Raw genomic sequence first — 24,117 nt, 5'->3', positions numbered from 1 at the left:
TTCTCCTGGTTGCTTGTGCACCTTTTTCTACCACACTTTTTCCTTCCACTCAACTTTCCATTAATCTGCTTTGATACAGTACTCTGAGAACAGCCAGCATCTTTAGCAATGAACTTTTCTGGCTTTGTGGAGTGTGTGAATGACTGCCTTCTGGACATCTGTCAAGTCAGCAGTCTTCCCCATGATTGTGTTGCATTGGGAATCAATGGGATATTGGCCAGCACAGCACACATCATATATAAATGGCTGTAATAGAGTGCAACCTTCCCAATACTGAACATTCCATTATTCACAACCTGTTTTTGCAAAATATTTAACTTTTTTCACCTGTTCACACATGGTTTTGTTTTCACTTAAAATTATGTCTGTATTTTGATATATTGGCTGAAGCTAGCCTGAGCATGTGCATTGTAAAAAAACAGACTGCATTAATTCAACCCAATGACTTTATTGATTACAAATCCAATACAGGTTTTCTGTATATTCAGACTACCAAAAAAAAAAAAAGTGCATTAAACATTTTTCAATGATACAAATGCCTTTTGTCTGAAGGAAGAAAGATGAACTAGAGGAAGGATAAATACTGTATGTCATTGTAAACCTAGTTTTACTTATGTGTGTGATGTGTTGACATGGTTTAAGATTACAGACACAGTTTCTGTAGAACCATATCCTCCATTATGAGGCATACTCCAACAATTCTTAACAAACCATAGGCTACTAGATTTCTATGGGTAAACTGTCTCATTCTATATACTCCCTTTACAGTTCTTTGGTACAAGTTATAAACAAAATTGAAAAAAAATGATCAAGCTGTTCTAGACAAATAATTATTATTATTTTTTTTTGCTATCAACCAACAACGCAACTATTGCAAAAACTTGAATACTGAAAACAGCCACATGACATTGCTACAGTGTGATCCACTGTGATTACTGCTGAGCCTTTTCTAGGAATCCCAGGCTGTTCACTTTATAATCTTTCAGGGCTTTCTCTCTTCTCCTTTGCCGCAGATGCCGAAGTTCTTTTGGAAGTTGTGAGGTGGTGTTCTGCACAGAAATGTAAAAAAAAGAAACAAAAAAAAAAGAAAGAAAGAAATCTCTGTAAAGTTCAAGAGTCAAATATAACTAATGAGGCTACGTTCACACGTAGTATCGGACCGGCCCTTCCGTGACACGGCCAGGTCACGGAACGGCCGGTGTCTGAGAACCGGTGTCTGAGAACATCATCCTGGCAGGTACTTCAGTACCGGCCAGATGATCTTTAGGACCGTAGTGTTCTGATGCGGGCGCATTAGCAGAACGCCGGAGCCGCTCGCTTCACTGTGTGAACTAACAGGGTTTCCTACGGCCGCAATTCACTGAATTGCGGCCTTAGAAAACTGACATGTCAGTTCTTTGCGGCCCGGCATGGGATCCCGGCTGGAGCGTATATGATGTGTATACGCTCTGGCCGGGATCCCATACAGGAATAGGCAATGTTCCACACTGCATAAAGTACGGCCGTTGTTGCTAATGGCAACAACGGCTGTACTTTTACGTAGTGTGAACATAGCCTGATATTACAGAGTTGCACACTTTTTTTTTTTACTAGCTGCATTCAAGCAAATAGGAACACCTATTTGGCGTGTGTTTTTCTGTGTTCTGGTAGCACAGATATATGAAAGGTACCACGTGTCTCCTTATCCTAACAGCTATTTGAAGAATGTGCAGAAAGCAAAATTTCAAATCCATTTTTAGAATTTTGAATAGTAGGATGGATATAATTCCCTATTAATGGATCTGAACTATGTTTTTGGAAAATAGTAGAGAGAATTCGGGTCTTGGTGGAAATATGCACACATAAAAAATTTTATGCACAATGGATGGCATATGAAGTAGAAATCCGGACTCTGTCGGACAGTCTCCTCTAGGAACAAAAACTGGGAAGATTTAGCAAACTGATGCAAAGCAGAATTAACCCAGTTGCCCCTAGCCACCAATGAGATTTCACCTTCTATTTTCCAAGGAATCTGTAAAGAATGCAAAGTGGAATCTGATTAGTTGTAAGGGGCAACTGAGCTAGCTCTACTTTACACCCCTTCGATAACCCCCCTCTCCCCCCAATATGTCCATTCTAATGATGGACCACTTGAGGTGCTCAGTAAAACCTAAAAATAAAAAAAAAAATCACAAAAAGGGGACTTAAAGGAGAAGTTCGGCCAAAAGTATTTTATAATATGTTATTACATAAGGAAAGTTAGACAAATTTCTAATATACACTTATTATGGGAAATGCACATATACTGCTATTTTCCTCAATTTAGTACACTACCGTTCAAAAGTTTGGGGTCACATTGAAATGTCCTTATTTTTGAAGGAAAAGTACTGTACTTTTCAATGAAGATAACTTTAAACTAGTCCTAACTTTAAAGAAATACACTCTATACATTGCTAATGTGGTAAATGACTATTCTAGCTGCAAATGTCTGGTTTTTGGTGCAATATCTACATAGGTGTATAGAGGCCCATTTCCCGCAACTATCACTCCAGTGTGCTAATGGTACGTGTTTGCTCATTGGCTCAGAAGGCTAATTGATGATTAGAAAACCCTTGTGCAATCATGTTCACACATCTGAAAACAGTCTAGCTCGTTACAGAAGCTACAAAACTGACCTTCCTTTGAGCAGATTGTGTTTCTGGAGCATCACATTTGTGTGGTCAATTAAACGCTCAAAATGGCCAGAAAAAGAGAACTTTCATCTGAAACTCGACAGTCTATTCTTGTTCTTAAAAATTAAGGCTATTCCATGCGAGAAATTGCTAAGAAATTGAAGATTTCCTACAACGGTGTGTACTACTCCCTTCAGAGGACGGCACAAACAGGCTCTAACCAGAGTAGAAAAAGAAGTGGGAGGCCGCGTTGCACAACTAAGCAAGAAGAAAAGCACATTAGAGTCTCTAGTTTGAGAAACAGACGCCTCACAGGTCCCCAAATGCCATCTTCATTAGGCCCCGTTCCCACTGAGCAAAACTAGCGGAAATGCCGTTAGCCTCCCGCTCATAATGGGAGTCGCGCGCTCCTGCCCTGTCCGCGCTGAAAAATGAACATGTTCATTCTTCAGCGCGGACAGAGCAGGAGCGCGCACCTCCCATAGCCTCCCACTCATAATGGGAGTCTATCGGCATTCCGCGGCGGACAATTCCGCTGCGGAATTCCGCTAGTTTTGCTCAGTGGGAACGGGGCCTTAGGCTGGGTTCACACTATGTATATTTGAGGCTGTATTTGTGAGGCTGTATAGCAACCAAAACCAGGAGTGGATTGAAAACACAGAAAGGCTCTGTTCACATAATGTTGTAATTGAGTGGATGGCCGTCATTTAATGGCAAATATTTGCTGTTATTTTAAAACAACGGCTGTGGTATTGAAATAATGGCCGTTATTTACTGTTATATGGCGGCCATCCACTCAATTTCAACATTGTGTGAACAGATCCTTTCTGTGTTTTCAATCCACTCCTGGTTTTGGTTGCTATGAGGACCTGACATGAGGACCAAATACAGCCTCAAATATACATAGTGTGAACCCAGCCTAAGGTGTTTGGATCACAAAGAAGAACGTTTGTGAGACGCAGAACAAATGAAAAGATGCTGACACCATCTGTTAAGCATGGTGGAGGTAATGTGATGGTCTGGGGTTGCTTTGGTGCTGGTAAGGAGGGAGATTTGTACAGGGTAAAAGGGATTCTGAATAAGGAAGGCTATCACTCAATTTTGCAACGCCATGCCATACCCAGTGGACAGCGCTTGATTGGAGCCAATTTCATCAACAGGACAATGACTCTAAACACACCTCCAAATTGTGCAAGAACTATTTACAGCAGAAGCAGGCAGCTGGTAGTCTATCGGTAATGGAGTGGCCAGCGCAGTCACCAGATCTGAACCCCATTGAGCTGTTGAGGGAGCAGCTTGACTGTATGGTACGCCAGAAGTGCCCATCCAACCAATTCAACTTGTGGGAGCTGCTTCTAGAAGCGTGGGGTGCAATTTCTTCAGCTTACCTCAACAGATTAATAGCTAGAATGCCAAAGGTGTGCAATGCTGTAATTGCTGCAAAAGGAGGATTCTTTGACGAAAGCAAAGTGTGATGTAAGAACAATGTTATTTCAAATACAAATCATTATTTCTAACCTTGTCAATGTCTTGACTCTATTTTCTATTCATTTCACAACGTATGGTGGTGAAGAAGTGTGACTTTTCATGGAAAACACTAAATTGTTTTGGTGACCCCAAACTTTTGAACGGTAGTGTAGTTCAGGCAGACTTTAATTTCTCTAAAAAAAAAAAAAAACATGACGTCACGAACCAGAGCAGGGCTGGGTGTAATTCCTATGAAGCAGGGGGCGCAGTATATGAAGAAACTACATTGTAAAACTAACTACGGGATTTCCTATGGGGAGAGCTGCATGACACTTGTTACAGGGAAAGAAATTGCGGTCATCAGGTGGCAAGAAGCCATTATATGGTTAGTGAGCCAAGACTGGCTGCGGCCCCATCTATGTGCGATCTTCAATGAGGATACATGTTATCCTGCAGCCTTACCCTGCTCCTTATTGTATGTTTGGCCTGTGACAGTCTTGGCTCACTAACCATATAATAGAAGCTTCTTGCCACCTGATGACCGCAATTTCTTTACCCTGTAATAACTGTCATGCAGCTCTCCCTATAGGAAATCCCCTAGTTAGTTTTACTATGTATTTTCTCCCTATACTGCGCCCCCTGCTGGACGCTTCATAGGAATTACACCCAGCCCTGCCCTGGTTTGTGACGTCACATTTTGTTTTTAGAGAAATTGAAGTCTGCCTGAACTACTAAATTGAGGAAAATAGCAGTATATGTGCATTTCCCATAATAAGCTTATATTGGAAATTTGTCTACCTTTCCTTATGTAATAACATATTAAAAAATACTTTTGGCCGAACTTCTCCTTTAAAGGGAACCAATCATTTAAAAAACGCCTGTAACGCTATGGGAATGTGCTGTAGCAGCACCAAGCACACTTCCCAAACATGCTTCTACACCCCCTGTCCCTGGAATGTACAGCCCGAAAACTTACTTTCCAAACTTGGCGCCCTGTATGTAAATTGCCCCCAAGTAGTCACGGTGGGCGGTGAGCTGCGGCAAGTAGTCACGGTCCCCAGGGCGTTCCGGAGCAGTAATCACACCCCTCTGGGGGTGATTAGCCTGCATAATTATGGCGACGTCACCGAGAGGCGCGCTGTCCCTAACTTCTCGAGCAATGAGTTTGAGGCTTTTTGCACCTGCGCAGTACGGCGCGGACCGGACCCGCTGTACTGCGCATGAGCGGCACAGCAGGAACGTAGGCGTGCTGACGTTAGGGACAGCGCGCCTTTCAGTGACGTCGTCATAATTATATCGGCTAATGACGCCCAACGGGGCTTGATTACAGCTCCAGAAGGCCCAGGGGACCGTGACTACTTGCTGCAGCTCACCACTCACAGTGACTACTTGGGGGCAATTTACATACAGGGCAACAAGTTTGTAAAGTAAGTTTTCTGGCTGTACATTCCAGAGACGGGGGGGTGTAGAAGAATGTTTGGGAAGTGTGCTGGGTGCTGCTACAGCACATTCCCATAGAGTTACAGGCGTTTTTTTAAGTGATTGGTTCCCTTTAAAGGTAATGAATCTATGGCAGGAAAAATTATGCTACACTAACCTAAGGGGTGCACCCAGCAACACCAGAGAATACAGGGCTATTGGTAAGCATTTCTTTGTGAGAGGCTGAAAGCGGCCCAAAAATGTTGATCTGTAGGCAGCTCTGTACTTCATCCATGGCGCTGAAGTACACTGAAGGAACAGTAGGGTCCACATGAGCTAATAGACCCAGCCTCAAAGGTGTAATGGCTGCCACACATGTATTTACTAGCTAAACATTGTTTAAGGTTATGTTTTCACAACGTCTTTTTCGTGAAAACCTTACATCTTTTGATAAAGATGGGCGTGTTTAATGATCACAATCATTAAAAGGAATCTGTCAGCACCCAGGCCCTACCCGAGGTGCTGGCAGCCCCCTATTGAACATGGTACCTTTTGGTAATTTGTCTGGGGAGTGAATTATGCACAATCTGGGGTCTCCTACTGTAATGAAGTGTCACAGAGGAGTTGTGGCTCAGCGTTTGTGCCGCACTCAGGCACACCTCAAAACTCCTTCCCTCTCCTCTTCTTCATAAATAATCAATGCTGCCTGCCCTCCTGCTCGCTCTGATTGCAGATCAGTCCTTTGAAAGAAACACTCTATAGTCGAAATCTGAGCCCAAATATGTTGGAGCCATGGTCTAGGGGTAAATCATCTATCTAGAGATTTATTTTTTCTTTTTCTCATCATTGTATTAAAAAAACGAAGCTAATTCGCACCTGATTGGGAATTCTTTGCACTTTTAAAAATGATACAATGATCTTGCTAGAGCTACTTCGTAGGTTCCGTTTTGGGCCTGCTTTTATCTCTTTGATTTCTATATTGTATTATCACCCTGAAGCATCTACTGCTTTAAATGGCTTTAAATGGTGTCCCCTGTCTCCCCCACTCTTGATCCTGTCCATTGAGCCCCTGGCTGCCCTGCTCAGGAGGATGATGGACTCTCCGGTACTCTGCACTCGTTAGGGGAAGAGCGAGTCAGTTTATATGCTGACGATCTCTTATTAACATTGTCAATCCCTGACAGGTCATTACCTAGGGCAATCTCCATTATTAACGAGTACGGTCAATATTTTGGTTTGTCCATCAATTGGTCAAAGTCCGCTATTATGTACCTTAGTCCTGGTGGAGAGGAATTGGTGGGAACTTCGGTGGCAAGTGTGAAGGTTGTCAGCAATTTATTAAAGTATTTGGCCATACACATTTGTAAGTCTTGCAACACTATTGCCTTGAATGTTCATCCTCTATTGGTCCATTTTAAGGAGAAATTTTCGATCTGGGAATCCTTGCCTCTCTCTGTGGCTGGCAGAATTAATCTGGTCAAAATGGTGACCCTCCCTAAGGGTTTACTGCATATATACTGCAACACGTATTTGTCCCCCTAACTCAGGTCTTCTTTAAGGCCCTAGACTCTACTATAATCTCTTTCGTTTGGGGCTCCTCCCAGTCCAAGCTCCAGTTAGCCAAGCTCCAAAGACCGAAGAACCTGGCCGGTATGGCTTTACCCGATTATATTATTATACTATTTGTCAGGTCAACTTAAAGTGGTACTCCGGGCTGGGGTTATTTTCAGTGTTTGGCCAGGGAGGGGGTAAATATAGAAGCCGGTGATCACTTACCTCCCCGGTTCCAGCGCCAGGTCCCGGATTGCACTGCCCCGTTCGCCCGTCTCGCTGCCGGTCTCACGTCTCAAGGCAGCTCAGCCATTTAGCGACCGAGGTGGGACCCTGCTACAACCGCTGAATGGCTGAGCTGCCTTGAGACGTCACAGCCTGGACCAGGAAGCAGCAGCGAGACGGGAGAACAGGGCGGCGTGATCCGGGACCCGGCGCTGGAATCAGGGAGGTAAGTGACCATCGGCTTCTATATCCACCCCATTCCTGGCCATACACTGAAAATAACCCCAGCTCGGAGTACCTCTTTAAGCATCTGGTGCAGTGGACTCAGGTCGACCCTCCGACTTCCCCTTTAGTGATTCTTCTGGACTCCTCCCCATTCCCGTTCATATGGTCTCTTCTAACGGCTGAGGTCCTGCCACAAGCTAACCATCTTCCCATACATAAAACCGTCCACAAAATATAGGCTCTTGCCCGTACCACATTCCAATTCTCTGATAGTTGAGACTTTGGCAAAATTCCCTATATATACACTTGCTTGATCTCCTTGACTACCAATTTTGGTCAAGGTTGGGGATATGTACTTTAGTCATTGCACGTCGGCCACGCCAACGTCTTTACTATGCTGCGCATGCGCAGTGCAGCCGGAGAAGACGCTGCTGTAGTGCGCCTGTGCGGCGTAGTACAGCAGCGGTTACATCCACTGTATGTGCGCAGCATAGTAAAGATGTCGTGAGCCACAACTCCTCTTTGACTCTTCATTACAGTTGGAAAACTTAATGATAAATGATAACCAAATGATAACCTGCTCACAAAGGGATTGACAACTACAGCACATTATCAGCAACCCCGGGTAGAGCCCAGGTGCTGACAGATTCCCTTTCAGTTCTCAAAACTTTACATATATTATATTCATTATTTTTGCACATGTACAACTGTAACATTGTTCTCAATGTGAATAATGCTGTGAAGGCTAAATCCTAAACATCATACTGTTAAGATTTTACATATTATTTGTCAAATACCTCAGTGCTTGAAAACACATCTACATTTCCTTGACGATATCCATTAAAATAACCATCAACCAACACAGTGTAGTCGGCCACCATAGCATCTAGCATGATTGAGTGCAAAAGTAAAAGGTGCTTCACTTCCACAGCTAGTAGCTTCAGTGCAGTGGTTGGCAATGGACGATCACACCAGATATTCGGGTAGTCCTGTATAAAGATATTGAAAGCAAGTTACATCAATACACACACACATGTTTTTTGTTTTAAAGTGTCACTGTTGTTATAACTTTCAAACTCTATAAATCAACAGTAGATAAGCAAGTTTGTAATATACATTCATTATTTTGTTTTAGTTATTATGGAAAACACGGCACTTCCTGTTTTCTGACTTTTTTTTTCTCAAAAAACAGGACATAAAATAAATAAATCAGTCCTGTTTTTTTCCAGGCCATCTAAAGGCCCTATTCCACTGGCCGACTGTGAGGAGCAGAAGAGCGCTGTGATCGCTCGTTTGCTCCTCATTCCCCGCTATCTGCCACCGCTATTACACGGCGGCGGCAGCGAGCGGGTGAGTGGGAAGCTGCGGGGAGGGGGGGTGGGGGTGATCGCTAGATCGTCCGAGCAGCCCATAGAGGTTAGTGGCGGTCTGCTGCCGCCACTCCTGTTCCACGGAGCGACGGCAGCAGATCGCTGCTATCACAGTCACTTGTTTTTCAAGATGTTTGAAACACAAACGACTGCAACGATCAGCCGACATGAACTATGTCAACTGATCGTTGCCTTTTATTCCACAGGGCGATTATCGCCCGTAACGGTCGACAATCATTCCGTGGAATAGGGCAGTCATCCGAGAGAAGGCAGTCATGTGATTGATGGACACATTGATCCGTGACTCTGCACCGGCCAGAATTCCTGTATTTAGTCTGTTTTTTCAACCAGCACAAGTCAGAAAATCTGCCTTTAAAGGAGAAGTCCGGCGAAAATAATTTTTTTATATGTTATTACTGATGGAAAGATATACAATTTTCTAATGTACATTAATTATGGGAAATGCTCCTATACTGCTATTTCCCTTAATTTAGTGTACCAGGAAGTGTTAGAATTCTCTCAGAAGAAGTGACGTCACGACGAAAGGTGTAATTCATATGGAGTGTCCAGCAGGGGGCGCTCTATATATAGAAGTCAATGAGTACCATTGACTTCTATATATAGTGCGCCCCTGCTGGACACTCCATTGGAATTACAATGGATGTGTATGTAATGTAATATACAGTGTTTTTGATTGAATACATTTATGAAATACTTTGGGGAGCAAGTGTCCTTGCTCCCCAAAGTATTCCATAAATGTAAGCAATCACTACATCACAGTAAGCCCGCCACCCGCCGCTACCGAACGCCCGCCACTGTGGACTACTCTCAACTACTACTCTCCCCACCTGCTCATAGCATGTGCAGGTGATGGGAGAGTAGTAGCCGGGTTATATAGCGGAGATCGCCGCCGCAATGCCGCGCAGGGGGAGCCGCTCATCACTGCAGCTATCATCCCCCTCCGCTCCCCCCTCCTGCTGCTTCCTTACTCTATGTGATAGCTGACTTCCTGCACGGCCGCCGGCACGTGTGAACGGAGAGCGGCGGCCCGGCAGGAAGTCAGCTATCACATAGAGTAAGGAAGCAGCAGGAGGGGGATGATAGCTGCAGTGATGAGCGGCTTCCCCTGCGCGGCATCGCGGCGGCGATCTCAGCCATATAACCCGGCTACTACTCTCCCATCACCTGCACATGCTATGAGCAGGTGGGGAGAGTAGTTCACAGCGGCGGCAGTGGCGGGCGTTCGGTAGCGGCGGGCTTACTGTGATGTACTGATTGCTTACATTTATGGAATACTTTGGGGAGCAAGGACACTTGCTCCCCAAAGTATTTCATAAATGTATTCAATCAAAAACACTGTATATTACATTACATACACATCCATTGTAATTCCAATGGAGTGTCCAGCAGGGGCGCATTATATATAGAAGTCAATGGTACTCATTGACTTCTATATATAGTGCGCCCCCTGCTGGACACTCCATAGGAATTACACCTTTCGTTGTGTTGTCACTGCTTCTGAGAGAATTCTAACACTTCCTGGTACACTAAATTAAGGGAAATAGCAGTATAGGAGCATTTCCCATAATTAATGTACATTAGAAAATTGTATAACTTTCCATCAGTAATAACATATAAAAAAATTATTTTCGCCGGACTTCTCCTTTAAGCGACTCTGTACCCACAATCTGACCCCCCATACCACTTGTACCTTCGGATAGCTGCTTTATATCCAAGATCTGTCCTGCGGTCCGTTCGTCAGGTGATGCAGTTATTGTCCAAAAAAAATACTTTTAAACTTGTGTGAGGAATAGTAGGCAATCTGCCTGGAGCATACCTAATGATGAAGAGGGTGGGAAGGAGGGACAGAGAGGGTGTGCAAAGTTAGGGCACAGATACTTCTGTTTGGCGCAGGCTTCAAGTTTTAAAGTATTTTTTTAGGACAATAACTGCATCACCTGCCGAACGGACCCCAGGACAGATCTTGGATTAAAAGAAGATATTCGAAGGTACAAGTGGTTTGGGGGGGGTCAGGTTGTGGGTACAGAGTCACTTTCAGGAGACTGGACCTGGATTTCTGGTAAGTTCAGCTTTGTTTTACAGCAGGATAACAACAACAAAAATAATGAATGTATATCGCAAACTTCACATCTACTGTTGATTTAGATTTAGAAGTTATAACGACAGTGACACTTTAATGAAACATCCCGTAAGTGTTATATCAGTGGAGACTGGCAGCTAGGATTCCCACCAATTGCTATGGAGGTGCTATCCTTCTTTATTACAGTAAAGTGGAATAGACTCAATAATATACAGTATAATATAAAGTGGCCTACCCATTTTAAGCGTGTCATTGCCAGGGTGGAGTGAGACTATGTTGTAAGAGAACAAGATATACTGGGTAGCAAACCTGAGGGCATGTAGTAGAAAAGAGGAAGAGACAGTGTATGTTGTAGCCTTATTACATAGAGGAATAATCTGCCCTATCATGCAGATTTGGCAGAATATCGCTTTCTGTAATAAAGACCATGATCATCCCAAGAAAATATCATCAGCATAACATGTTTAAAAAATCATCAGCCCCCAACCATGCATCGTGACATCCAATAGTGATGCGTGGCCGACTGCTGATGAATGTGTAAAAAAATATAATACACTTTATACATACCTCTCCACGCTCCCTGGTGTTCTAGCTTCTGCCTGCTCCCTGCAGCCGCAGGCTGCTCAGCCAGTTACTAGTCACAGCTCTGTCCCGTCTCAGACAGTGATTGGCTGAGTGGCCTGACACTGCAGAGACCGGTGTAGAAACAGCAGCAGCTCCTGACAGCAGGGAAATGCTAGATTATTACCACGTTAAAAAAAAAAAAAAATTATGCTATACTTACAGCAAGGGCTGCCAGATTGTCAAGATGTGTAATGGCAGATCGGCACTCGCTTATCCAGAATATCAGGCCGTGTAATACGGGCCTTACTCGTGTACAATCCCAAGCTATGTTGACATTTTCATCATGTGAGGAGGTCTCTGGATGATTTATACCTCAGTCTTATATGTTAAAATGTATTTCACACATATACCATAGTGTACCCCCAACGTGGTCATAGACAGGTATTCTACATGTGACTAAGTTGCCTTTGTATCACAGCAGTTTATATTTTTAACTGCAGGACATAGAGGAGTAAACTACACTTTTACTTTCTGCGGAGTGGCAGATTGAGAATAGTCCTAGTATTTTAAGTCTGTTCAAGTCAATTTGCCCAAATGGGTACACTATGACCCTCATTATTTTTGTGGGAGGTTTTTTTTTCGGCAGTTGGGGGGGCCTGCTTTTAACTATTTTCATGTCTGTAGTGGGTCTGTATCTTGCCATTGCAGTGAGCTGTTGCATTTTTTTGTGTCTTTGTGTGTTTGCAACTTCAGCCATAGCAACGTGCTCCTGCCTAGTGTGAATGGTGTTCTAGGAGAGCTGACCATATTTGTCCCTTTTTTTTTCTGTGTTTCAGATGGCGGAGTGGCTGCCTCTACTTGGTCGTGCACTCCACCTATCCCACCCAGGTTGTGTAAATACTTGTGCCGGTATAAGACAGATCTTGCATGCCCAGAGCATAGGCGTATTTTATGCCATGGAGAGGCCATAGTACAGTGTCGGTCTGCCCCGTGCATGAGGCCACCGTAACGTAACCAAGAGCCTCTTTATTTTAGTGGAAGTTTTTTTGGCAGTTGGGGGGGCTGTTTTTAACTATTTTCATGTCTGTAGTGGGTCTGTATCTTGCCATTGCGGTGAGCTGTTGCATTTTTGGTGTTTTTGTGTGTTTACACTATGAATACATATGCCCGCCTAACCTTATATTGGTACTCTGACATACAAAGTCTCGGAAAATATGATGTGAATAGGGCCTAAGGGTATGTTCACGCTGAGTAAATTAGGCGGACTGACATATCACTTCTTTCAGCGGAGAGTGGCGGCAGCGGAAGAGCCATAGACAGGCAACGACACACCTAATTTGCTCAGTGTGAACATAACCTTAGTAAAGTACAGGAAACAGAAAGGAAGACAACAGCATTCTGGCCATTATTACAGATATACATATCACAGTCATATGACTTGTTTCCATAAATACAAACCTTGACCAATTGTTCCCTGAAGGTCAGGAATGAAGCCTGTGATGGCGACAAGTTCAGGTATTGGGTAAAACATTCCTTGACTGTACTTGTGCAGTTTGGAAGAAAGCCACCCGTTTTAATTGAGAATAGATAGACATCCGCTACCTAAAGAACATAAAGGTAAATGAAGATTAGTCTACAATTTGTAAGTTTACGGTCAACATGAACATGTGTTAAAGGGTTTATTCAGGCATAGAAAAACATGGCTGCTTTGTTCCAGAAATAGCATCACTCTTGTGTTGTCCAGTTTGGGTGTGGGGTTTTGCAGCTCAGTTCCATTGAAGTGAATGGAGCTTAATTGCAATACCAAACATAACCTGTGCTTTTACTAGTCCTTAATAACTTCTTTCCGTTGCAGGATATATCATAGAATAGGAAACATTTAAGGCTCTAAGGTGCTGTTTTATATCCAGGAACTCTCCCCCCTTACACAGACAGTGTCGGACTGGCCCGGCCGACGGACGAGCAGCTCTCTCGGGATGTACCAGATTCCTGGGTGAGCCCGCCGGTAAATTGTGTGCACGCAGATGCACGCGCAACTCTTTATTTTCATCTACTTTGCACAAAGGGGCCATCTGGAAGGGGAGATTACACAGAAGGGGCCATCTATAAGAGGGACTACACAGAGGGGGCCATCTGTGTAAAATTTAAGTGAAGGAGGGGCAGGGCTACGGTGGTGATGTGGGTGGGGTTAAGTGGTGCTGCGGCCACAGATGACAAAAGATCCCTTTTTACTGAAACAAGCACCATGACGCATAATATAAAATAAGGTATGAAAACTGCAACATTTATCCTTTACACCTGTGTAGAGAAGTCATAATGCAAAAAGGGGGTGACAGTGTCACTTTAAGTCAATGGGTGTCCGTGTGTTCTGGAACAGCCACTAGAGTCTGGTGCTAATTCTGAGATTTAAAAGCTGAGTGGGTAAACTTTGCCAGTCAGGGTGCGGCCACTGCTCTCATTACCTGTAGCAGCATTACAGAGCCATCTTGCTGCTCCAGTTCCACTTCATCTTTTGTCAGCTTCACCTTCTTGGAGCATTGAAGATGTGATTCTATTGACAAGTTTACTTTACTCCTCTGGTTATGTGGCAACAATAAGGAAACTAAGGAGCCTTCCCTCGTGGTAAAAGCAAATAAAGTAGGCTATGTTTTAGGGATTATGTATTCTGGCTTACAAAAGAAACCTGAGGTTTGATGATATTTTCCTTACACACCTTATAGTGCTTAGTATTAGCTTTAGTGATGGGGAACTGTTAGTTGGAGTTCATTGTTACAGTACAGGATGGGGATGACAGACCAGTCCTGTCAAAGACACTATATTATTATATAACTACATGTATCATATATAGTATTTTTACTTCAAAAATACCTGAGTATCAAAGATATTGGAGAGTATCACGCCGTATCTTTGGGATAGAATGTTTCCAAGCCAGCGGCAGTCATGAACAACCTAAAAACAGAAAACATTGCTCACACTGTGATATTCTGCCTTCATGGAGTAAATGTCTGTACATGTAACTATAATTCACAACTGCACTGTGACTAGCCTATGAAATTATAGGGCATTCAAAATAAAACAGATATATGATGGGACCCTTATATAGAAGAATGAGGGTCCCCTGAACACCATTTTAAATACAAGTTATGGCTTGTTGTTCTGCTGCCACCTCTGTCCATGTCAGGAACTGTCCAGGGCAGTAGCAAATCCCTATAGAAAACCTCTCTTGTTCTCCAGACTGGAAAGAATACCATTTCCTGTAGGTCATACAGCAGCCCATAAGTACTGGAAGACTTGAGATTTTTTAATGGAAGTAAATTCAAATCAACTCGTGCCAGAGGTTTGTAAAGAAATTTGGTGAACAATCCCCTTAAGCCTGAAACAATAACCTACTAGGCATTATGATGAGGGCCGTATTTGCCACTAAGCACCCGTGGTCCTGTTCCTAGGGCGGCACCCAGCAGAGGGCGGCACAATAAGAGCAGTAAAAAAAAAAATGATAGTGGCTGAAAGTGGGTGGGCTACGGTAGCAGGGGGGGAGGGGGGTCTGGCCAATGTTACGGAGGGGGGGGGGGGATGGAGCGCTCACCTCAGTCAACTCAACACTTCAGTATCAGGGTAGGCAGCCCAGCTCAAACAGCTTAAGTGAAGCAAGGAGCTGTGGGGAGAAAAAAAACCCTTTGGCTCCTCCTGCACCACTGCCTGGGCCTGGAGGAGAGCAGGACTGCCCTGCATGAAGGGTGAAGGGGACGGAGCCAAAGTTGTGGGGAGGAGCCTCATGTATTTGTGTGTGTTTATCATGCATTATATACTGTTTAGGCCCTTGCGAGCAGCATACAGAGATGGGAAAGTGGATTCTGTATGATACAGTACCTCCCTTCTCTATGTACTGTTCAGGGCCTGGTGCCCATATATGCAGAGGGGTGGGGGTTCTTTATGGGAACCAGGCCCTGAACAGTACATGGAGAAGGGAAGTACTGTATCATACAGGATCCCCTCTCTGTATACTCTTCACTAGGCCCTGAAGGTTACATTGGGGAAGCGTGGGGAGGTCACTCAGCTTTCCCAGCTTTTCTACATGTACGTCACTATTGCTTGGTGATCGTTTCTCGGTTGGCTGCGGTGATATACGCCTTATAGTGTTGTGCTATTCACGTTGCACAACTTCTCCAGGTAAGTGCGCTTTTTGGTGGAGCACAAGGAAGTGCCCTTTTTCCTCCCATCCCCTTTTCTTTTTATAGTATGATGGAGGTCACCCAGCTTTCCCAGGATCCTGTAATCAGTATAATGTGGTCACCCAGCTTTCCCAGGATCCTGTAATCAGTATGATGGAGGTCACCCAGCTTTCCCAGTATCCTTTTGTCAGTATCATGGAGGTCACCCAGCTTTCCCAGTATACTGTATTCAGTATGATAGAGGTCACCCTGCTTTCCCAGGATCCTGTAATAAGTATGATGGAGGTCACCCGGCTTTCCCAGGATCCTGTAATCAGTATGATGGAGGTCACCCAGCTTTCCCAGTATCCTGTCGTCAGTATGATGGAGGTCACCCAGCTTTCCCAGTATCCTGTATTCAGTATGATGGAGGTCACCCAGCCTTCCCAGGATCCTGTAATTAGTATGATGGAGGTCACCTGGCTTTCCCAGGATCCTGTAATCACTATGATGGAGGTCACCCAGCTTTCCCAGCATCTTGTAGTCAGTATCTGGCTCCCACTAATGAGGCGCAAATACCTCGAAACAGCTGTCTGTGGATAGATACCTTGCTTGGGTGGTTTCCTTGACTGGAGACATTCCTTGGCTTGTTCCTTTCCGGAGGAAGGTCTGGCTAGTTTACCGACATCGAGACATGTGATGGTGTCTCTGCAGTGTTTTTTTGCCAGTATGATGGAGGTCACCCAGCTTTCTCAGGATCCTATAGTCATTATGAAGGTCACCCAGCTTTCCCAGAATCTTATGCTCAGTATGGAGGTCACCCAGCTTTTCCTAGCCTCCTGTACTGGTTTGGGAGCTGAAAAGCAGGTACAGTTAGGAACCTGGGAAATCTGGATAACACTTTCTGATACGAGGGTAATATGCTCGGGGTAAAATACTGGGGTCTATGATATGCTGGGGATCTGATACTAGGGTGTGTAATATGCTAGGGGCCTGATACTGGGGTCACTCTGTATTGTCCTAATTGCAAGGTCCAGACAATCAGAATATAGGGGAAAATTCTGCCCCTCACCAGTGACAAACCACACCCCTAATAGGCCACACCCAGAAAAAGTGTGTGTGTGTGTGTGTGTGTGTGTGTGTGTGTGTGTGTGCCAAGTGCAGCATAAACCACAAATACAGGCCTGACTACGTTGTAGGTCTCTTAGATACTACGCTGGATGGAGAGAACACCTGCTCTGTATCGTCTCTTCCTGTGATTTCCAGACACTACAGAAGAAATCTTTTCTTAGTTTATCTTTTGTGGAGACCATGGCCTCACTTCTTAGTAGTTGCATTAGCAAGATTTCTTTTTCCTACAATAAATCTTTCTGTAACCCCTAAGTTTCCACAAGAAAGACTCTATTCTATCTAACTATTCCAACACACACGTGCATATAATACAGAAAAAGAATATCAGTATCCCCAGTTATAACCTTTAAGATGCTTTTATCTTCGAGCACCATCTGGAGTCCATTCTTGAAAAGGGCCGGACCCAGGAGAAGGATGTCAAAAATGTACACACAGCATTTTGTTGCTACCTGCAAAAAAAAAACAACACCAGAGCAAGAGCAAATTCTGAGCTCCCATCCACATACACCGATTCTCACTCTCAATCACCCGAGTACACAAGAACATAAAAGACTACAGAAATAAAACAATCTCTTACCTGTAGGAAGCATAGCTTTTCACGGGGAGGAAGGTTTACTGCAACAGCGGCTACGCTCAATACTTTGTGGATCTGGAGATGCCGAATCTCACAAAAATATAAGGTAATACCTTTTAGTAAACTTCAAAAAGACCCATCCCACTAGAATCACCAGTCACAGGCTGAGCCATTTAAAGAGCTGCAATTAGTTTTTCTGATTTTATACTGAAGTTATTTTACTTGAGGCACTTTAACCCTTTCGCGACCTGGGGTCATTGATGCCTCAATGCCCAGGTCGTGTTTGGACATCATCTTATGGGATCATAAGGATCCCATAAGCTAATGTCGCTCTGTCTGCCCCCTGTCCTCTGTCCCCTGCCGCTATTACAAATCCTGTGACAGCGGCAGGGGAGAGAGGGAAGGGGGCATAGCTCATGCGCTCCGTGCGCCATGCCTTCACTTCCTCCCTTCGCCGGCCTCCGTAGTTAGGAAACCAGAAGCCTGATGCTTCCGGTTTCCATGGCTACCATCGGGGCTCTGCGATCTCTTCGCAAAGCCCCAATGGACACTGGCAGAGAATTCTCCCTCTGGAGAGGGAGAATTCTCTGTCTGGAGCCCTATAGATGCTGCGGTCATGCTGACTGCAGTATCTATAGGGTAAACTCTCAGCACCGGAGCGCGGCTCCGGTGCTGATAGTTGCAGCGGGTCCCCAGCTATCACTAATAGCCAGGACCCGCCGCAGATGACACAGGCGCAGCTCCTGTGCTTGTGTCATCCTGGATCATTAATTAACGTCACTGCAGCATCAGGCATAGGCTTCAGCAACATTAATTAACTGCCCAGCGCGGGAGGAGGTTAATATAAAATCTGCTGCTTGCCTTTGAAAGTGGGGTGCGGAAAACTGCTACCTGCCTCTAGACAAGCTCAGCTTAGATCTGACTATGTAACTTTCATCTAAGTGTTGTATTGTGCAGCCTGATGACCAGAGTAAGTGAGCACCGATCTGCTAGATCGTTGTTCACTAAAGGCCTTATTCCACGGAATTATTATCGGCCGATAATCGTCCCGTGGAATAGGAGGCAACGATCAGCTGAAATCCTTCTTGTCGGCTGACATTTGAAGTCGTTTGTCTTTCAACATGTTGAAAGACAAACAACTTATATATCAGCTATCTGCTGCCGCCGCTTGGTGGAATAGGAGTGGCGGCAGCAGACCGCCGCTATATCCTATGGGCTACCCGGACGACCAGCGATCACCCGGGCAGCCCCCCCCCCCCCAGACTTACCCGCTCCCTGCTGCCGCGTGTAATAGGGGCGGCAGCGAGCGGGGAACGAGGAGCAAACAAGCGCTGACAGCGCTCGTTTGCTCCTCAGAGTCGGGTCGTGGAATACAGCCTTTAGAGTCTTCGAGATGGTTCGATGATCATGCAGCCCTTACTTTAAAGCGTTCCTATCATTTAAAGGGACTCCTCCAAAGCACCGATAAAGTTAGCAGTAGATTATACATTAGTAGAGTATACAAGGCTATATCTTTCTATGTTGCATTCCTTTGCTATAAATCCACAAATGAAGGAGTCTAAGTAGTCCTCTCCATAATATTCTTGAGCTAAGTAGTCCTCTCTATGCATCAAAATGCCCAGTGTGTAGTCCTACAATGGTGAAAGACATAGGAGTAGTAAGCTACAAGTTACAGATTTGGAATCAGCATCCTTTATCCTACTTACACATGACTTAAGTTTAGGGGTTGGAGTCGCTTTAAACAAACTTCTGAGGGGGCCGGCGGGGTTCTCACCACCAAGATCCCCACTGATACAAACATGTTGTTATTTACTGTACAGTAACTTTTAGTCCCCCTGGGTGACTTATTATTACTGCAGTGATCTCCTATAGAGTATACCTAATACAGCAATGATCGATTAGGTCACTGCTGTTTTACTTTGGTCTGCAGCAGACCAGATTCATCTATTGCAGAGCCGGGATCAGCGTCAGTGTGACACGGAGCCCCGGCCCTGTAAGAAGAGATCCCCCCTCCGCGATCGCACCGCGATCCCCCCACTAGACACCAGGGATAGGGGCATTCAATACATTTAAATGCAGCTGTTAGTTTTGACAGCTGCATTTAAACGTATAATTAGCGGACGCGGCGATCGGACCGTGCCCGCCAGTAGCCACGGTTCCGGGCTACAGATAGCACCCGAGAATACGCGGTTCAGAGCGGGACTGCCACGCGATCCCTCTCTGAACCCCTCCTCCCGCACATCAGGACATACATTTACTGACTGATGAGGGAAGAGGTTAAAAGACAGAAGAGGGGTCAGAAGAGCGGTGACGTGAACGCGCGCGCAAGATTTGAACGGCGCGGCAGGACCAGAATGAAGCCGTGCAACACCGGTCATCGCTGGAGAGTATACGCGCCAGGCGGCAGCGCAGCTCCTTTAAGCTTGAAATACCTGCTGACAGATCCGCTTTAACAATAATAAATAAAAATAATAAACACTTACTGCTTTCACAAACTTTGGCTGGAAGTTGTCTATCACAATGTAGTTTATTTCTTCATCATCATCTGCAATAAAAAATAATTGGGTTTGTAACCCTCCCCAAAAAAATATGTACTTTCTTTACTAGATATTTGGGCATATCTAAGAATACAGCTCCATGGCAATGTTTTCATGGTTAATAGTATAACTGTGGTGTGAAAAGTTGATAAAAGAAATATAAAAATGTAATTTAAAGGGATATTATGCTCAGAGAAAATATGTGAAGAATAATTCCCCCTACTGGGGGAATTCCATAATTCATTGCATACATGTCATTACCTTTTCTGTCTACTTCCCCCAGTTTTGAGGCTGCTGTTATGTGCAGAAGACAGAAATCTGTGTGTGAGCTGTTCACCCAGTCTCCCCCTCCTCCATCTTCCTCTCCGAGGCAGCACATGTAAACAGTGTCGCTGGCCAGCAAGACATGATAATCTGAGGTCCCTTGCAAATTGACTCAACTGTGATTCACCCACCCAGTCTGCAGAGTGGAGATACAGCCGTCCAGAGAAGCTGTTTGCATGTGTTTTCATGAGCTGTCTCAGAAGGGAAGGGGACAGGGGGAGACTGAGTTAACAGCTGACACACAGTTTTCTTTGTCTTCAGCTCAAAGCAGCAGGCTCAAAACTGGGGGAAGGAGTATGAATGAATGAATTGTTAGGCACCAGGAGGGGGGACGATTCACCACATATTTTCTCTGAGCGTACTACCCCATAAAAGGTAATTGAATAAAACCTATATTAAAATGAAATTCTAATTTAACATACCTGGATAGTTCATGGCAGGTAAATTACTTTCTTTCACCTTTTGAGGAGTCGCTGCAGCAACTTCTACAGGTTCTAGTGCATGTCTGAAATCTTCCAGTGACAGCTTGCCACCACTGACACAGGATAAGAGAAAGATTAGTAGGTTCCACAAAGTATCCCATAAATACAAAGGCCTTAGATCAAGCCATGAGTAGACACCACAGCAAACAGAGACCTAAAGGGGTATTCCAGGATAAAATGATTGATGCCTAATCACTTTAAAGGGGTACTCCGGCAAAAAAATCTTACAAATGAACTGGTGCCAGAGATATGTAATTTACTTCTATTAAAAAAATCTCAAGTCTTCCAGCATTTATAAGCTGCTGTATATCCGGCAGGAAGTGGTGTATTCTTTCCAGCCTGGGGAGCAGGAGAGGTATTCTATGGGAATTTGCTGCTACTCTGGACATGACATAGACAGAGGTAGCAGCAGAGAGCGCTGTGCCAGAATGGAAAGAACACTCTGATTTGCGGAAACTCTACGAGCTAAATTTCCCCCCTCTCTTATCCAACATTCAGTCTAATTGTGCCGAGTGGTCCAGGGGCTACTTCTCTTGGTTTGGGCGTTGTGCAATCCTGAAAATGAATGTCCTTCCCAAGCTCCTCTATAGATTCCAATGTGTTCCGACGTCCATTCCGACTTCCTTCTTTAAAACACTGGTGTCCCTCCAAATTAAATTTGTATGGAACAACAGGGCCCCCCGCTTGCGGAGGTCCCTGCTGTGCCGTCCGAAATCTACAGGTGGGCTGAGCCTGCCGGATATCCGTATGTACCACCAGGCCGCACTACTTACTCGAGTGGTGGACTGGTGCAGGCATGCGGCATTTAAGCCGTGGGTCTCACTAGAGCAGTCCTTCGCTGACGCTCCCCTCGCCTGTCTGCCATGGCTCCACCCCTCCAGTGCCCCCTCCCTGAGAACTCACCCGACAATTGGTCCCACACTACTTGCTTGCTCTTCCCCGATCAGTAGACGCCTTCTGCTGCCCTCTCACTCGCCATGTTTTCCCGTACTGGGGAACCCATCTTTCCCCCTGGGATAGATGACCCCATATTCAGAGCATGGACTAAACATGGCAGGACCCGTGCACGGGACTTTTTGACCCGACAGGGCTGGTTCTCCCCAGAGGCTTTAGGTGACATTAGGGAACCAGCACCTCTAGGCCCGTGGCGTATACAGCAGATCCGGCATTTCCTCCTCTCGCTCCCGATGCCGTCCTCCTTCGGTTCTTCCAGGACGCCGTTTGAAGCGATGTGTTTAGATAAGGATGTGCTGCGCCACTCGCTCTCCCTGACATATTCGCTCCTGACTTCTCCCCCAGATCAGGAACCTCCCGACTTTCTGCTAAAATGGGAAACTGAGCTGAACTTGACCCTAACCACTCCCCAACGGGATAGGATTTTACTCCTGGTCCACAAGTCGTCCATGAACTCTGGGTATCAGGAAGCAGGCTACAAAATCCTCACTAGATGGTATAGGGTACCTACCCGTCTTCATGCCATGTGGCCACATGTGGATCCTGTGTGTTGGCGGTGCGGCCGGGAAGATGGCACTTTCCTGCACATATTTTGGTCCTGTGACTCCTTGCGGCCTTTTTGGGACACAGTCTGTAACCTGATTAGACAAATCACTAACTTTCCCTCTGAGCTCACACCAGCGCTGTTCCTCCTACATCACTGTGATGTCTCGACCCAGAAATACAAAAAATCTCTTCTCCGCTTCCTGGTGATAGCGGCCCGCGCTTGCATCCCTCTCTTCTGGAAAAAAACAGCACCCCCTCCGGTGTCTCTGTGGATCACTAAGGTGAATAACCTGATGTTGATGGAGGACCTCACATCCTCTCTGACGGACTCCAACAAGAAATTCACTCAAACGTGGTGGGCTTGGATGGAGATCAAAGACACTCCCGAGTACGCTGACCTCCTACGAGCCCCGAAGTAGATGCTGTTTACACCTTTCTAGACAGGCTTGACGCTGACCCTTGGACTCCGGAGGGGAATGGGTCTTTGGATGGGGTCCCTGCCCTGTACGGGTCCCCGTGTTCGTGGGGGGGGGGACAGACTCGCCCTCCCCGTCCCTTCATCCGCCCTCCCTTCACTGTCGCCCACTCTTCTTCCCCCTTTGCCCCCTCATACCCTCTCCCCCCCCTCTCCTCCTGTCCTTTTCCTACACTCTGGCTAGGACCAACTTCCTTTTTCTGTTGAACCCTTGGGCTCGCCTCTCTCGCTCTGGACGTACCCCGGGTGTTTACGCTCCTCTATCTTCATAAATATTGAGGAAGGTGGGGAATCCAGCGAAGCTGGATGTGATATGAGAATGCTGTTTCTGTATTTTAAGTTGTAAACTGCGCCCTGTTCTCAATTGGTTATTTCTGTCAGTTGCACTGTGTGGGTGCAGATCCTTTTACATGCACTACTGCGCCAAGGTGTTGTTGTTTTTCCCTGCCTTTGCTTTAAATAAAGAATTTAAAAAAAAAAAGAATGGAAAGAACACACCACTTCCTGCAGGACATACAGCAGCTGATAAGTTATGGAAGACTGGAGTGTTGTTGTTTTTTTAAATAGAAGCGAATAATAAATCTCTGACACCAGTTGATTTGAAAGAAATGAAATTTCACTGGAGTGTCCCTTTAATGGAAGCTAAGCTGCAGTAACACAGCCTATGTCACTACTCAGTAAACTGAGCCACCTGCTTCCAGTATAGTGCGGGCATCACAGCTCTTCTTACAGCTGATTGGAAGGAACTCTGGATATCAGCACCCCACCAATTTGTAAGACAACACCAGGAAAGTCATTGTAAAATGGTTGTACAGTATTAGGGAATGTTCACATGCTGAAAAATAAGCCCTGCACTGGTTTTCAGTGAGTTTTTTTAAATCGGAGGCGGATTTTGATGCAGAATTCATGCACATTATGATGTGTATGGCTATGTTCATACAGCGTTTAACAACCGGCCGCTGGGCTGCATTTAGGACGTTCCTGCAGCCGATATCTCTGTCCGTTCTTTACCGAAAAATTACGTTGTGTGAACATAGACTATTTTTGCATGGATATTAAAGCTTCTACTCATTTTGAAAGGAAAAAGCTATACACAAATGCAGCCTGAAGCGCCATGTTGATTTTTTTTTTTTTTTTTTTTTAAGCAGCTGCCTAGCGCACCACTGTATGGGACATCTTTGGAAACTTCAGAGAGTGAACTAAATGGTGTTGAGCATGCGTGCTGCCAATCCATTCACTCAGGTGCCAACTGACCTACGCTCCTGTGATCAGTAGGGGGTCTCAGGGGTTGATACTCCAACATTCAACTAGTTATCACCTATCCTATAGATAGGGAATAACCTTTAATATAAAATATATATATATATATA

At 45.1% G+C, this 24,117-nt stretch overlaps 1 protein-coding gene across 4 annotated transcripts in view; it reads right to left on the bottom strand.

Moving 5' to 3' along the window:
- Positions 1-428: 428 nt before the first annotated feature.
- The window catches only part of LOC138792279 (piRNA biogenesis protein EXD1-like), a 70,964-nt gene continuing 47,275 nt past the window's right edge, over positions 429-24,117 (bottom strand). For 3 of the 4 annotated variants that reach the window (XM_069969522.1, XM_069969548.1, XM_069969540.1), the window contains 8 exons: positions 20,713-20,825; positions 19,913-19,974; positions 17,433-17,528; positions 17,200-17,304; positions 14,442-14,522; positions 13,032-13,175; positions 8,336-8,527; positions 429-1,049 (listed from right to left, as the gene is read on the bottom strand). In XM_069969522.1, the coding sequence (XP_069825623.1) occupies positions 933-1,049; positions 8,336-8,527; positions 13,032-13,175; positions 14,442-14,522; positions 17,200-17,304; positions 17,433-17,528; positions 19,913-19,974; positions 20,713-20,825 (910 nt within the window). In that variant the 3' untranslated portion in view covers positions 429-932. The remainder of the gene's footprint in view (positions 1,050-8,335; positions 8,528-13,031; positions 13,176-14,441; positions 14,523-17,199; positions 17,305-17,432; positions 17,529-19,912; positions 19,975-20,712; positions 20,826-24,117) is intronic. The other variant, XM_069969532.1, reaches the window with a different exon arrangement.

The sequence above is a fragment of the Dendropsophus ebraccatus genome, chromosome 1, assembly GCF_027789765.1.
Source record: "Dendropsophus ebraccatus isolate aDenEbr1 chromosome 1, aDenEbr1.pat, whole genome shotgun sequence".
Lineage (NCBI taxonomy): Eukaryota > Metazoa > Chordata > Amphibia > Anura > Hylidae > Dendropsophus > Dendropsophus ebraccatus.
Note: the sequence above shows the minus strand (reverse complement) of the source record. Positions and strands in the feature narration are given on the sequence as shown.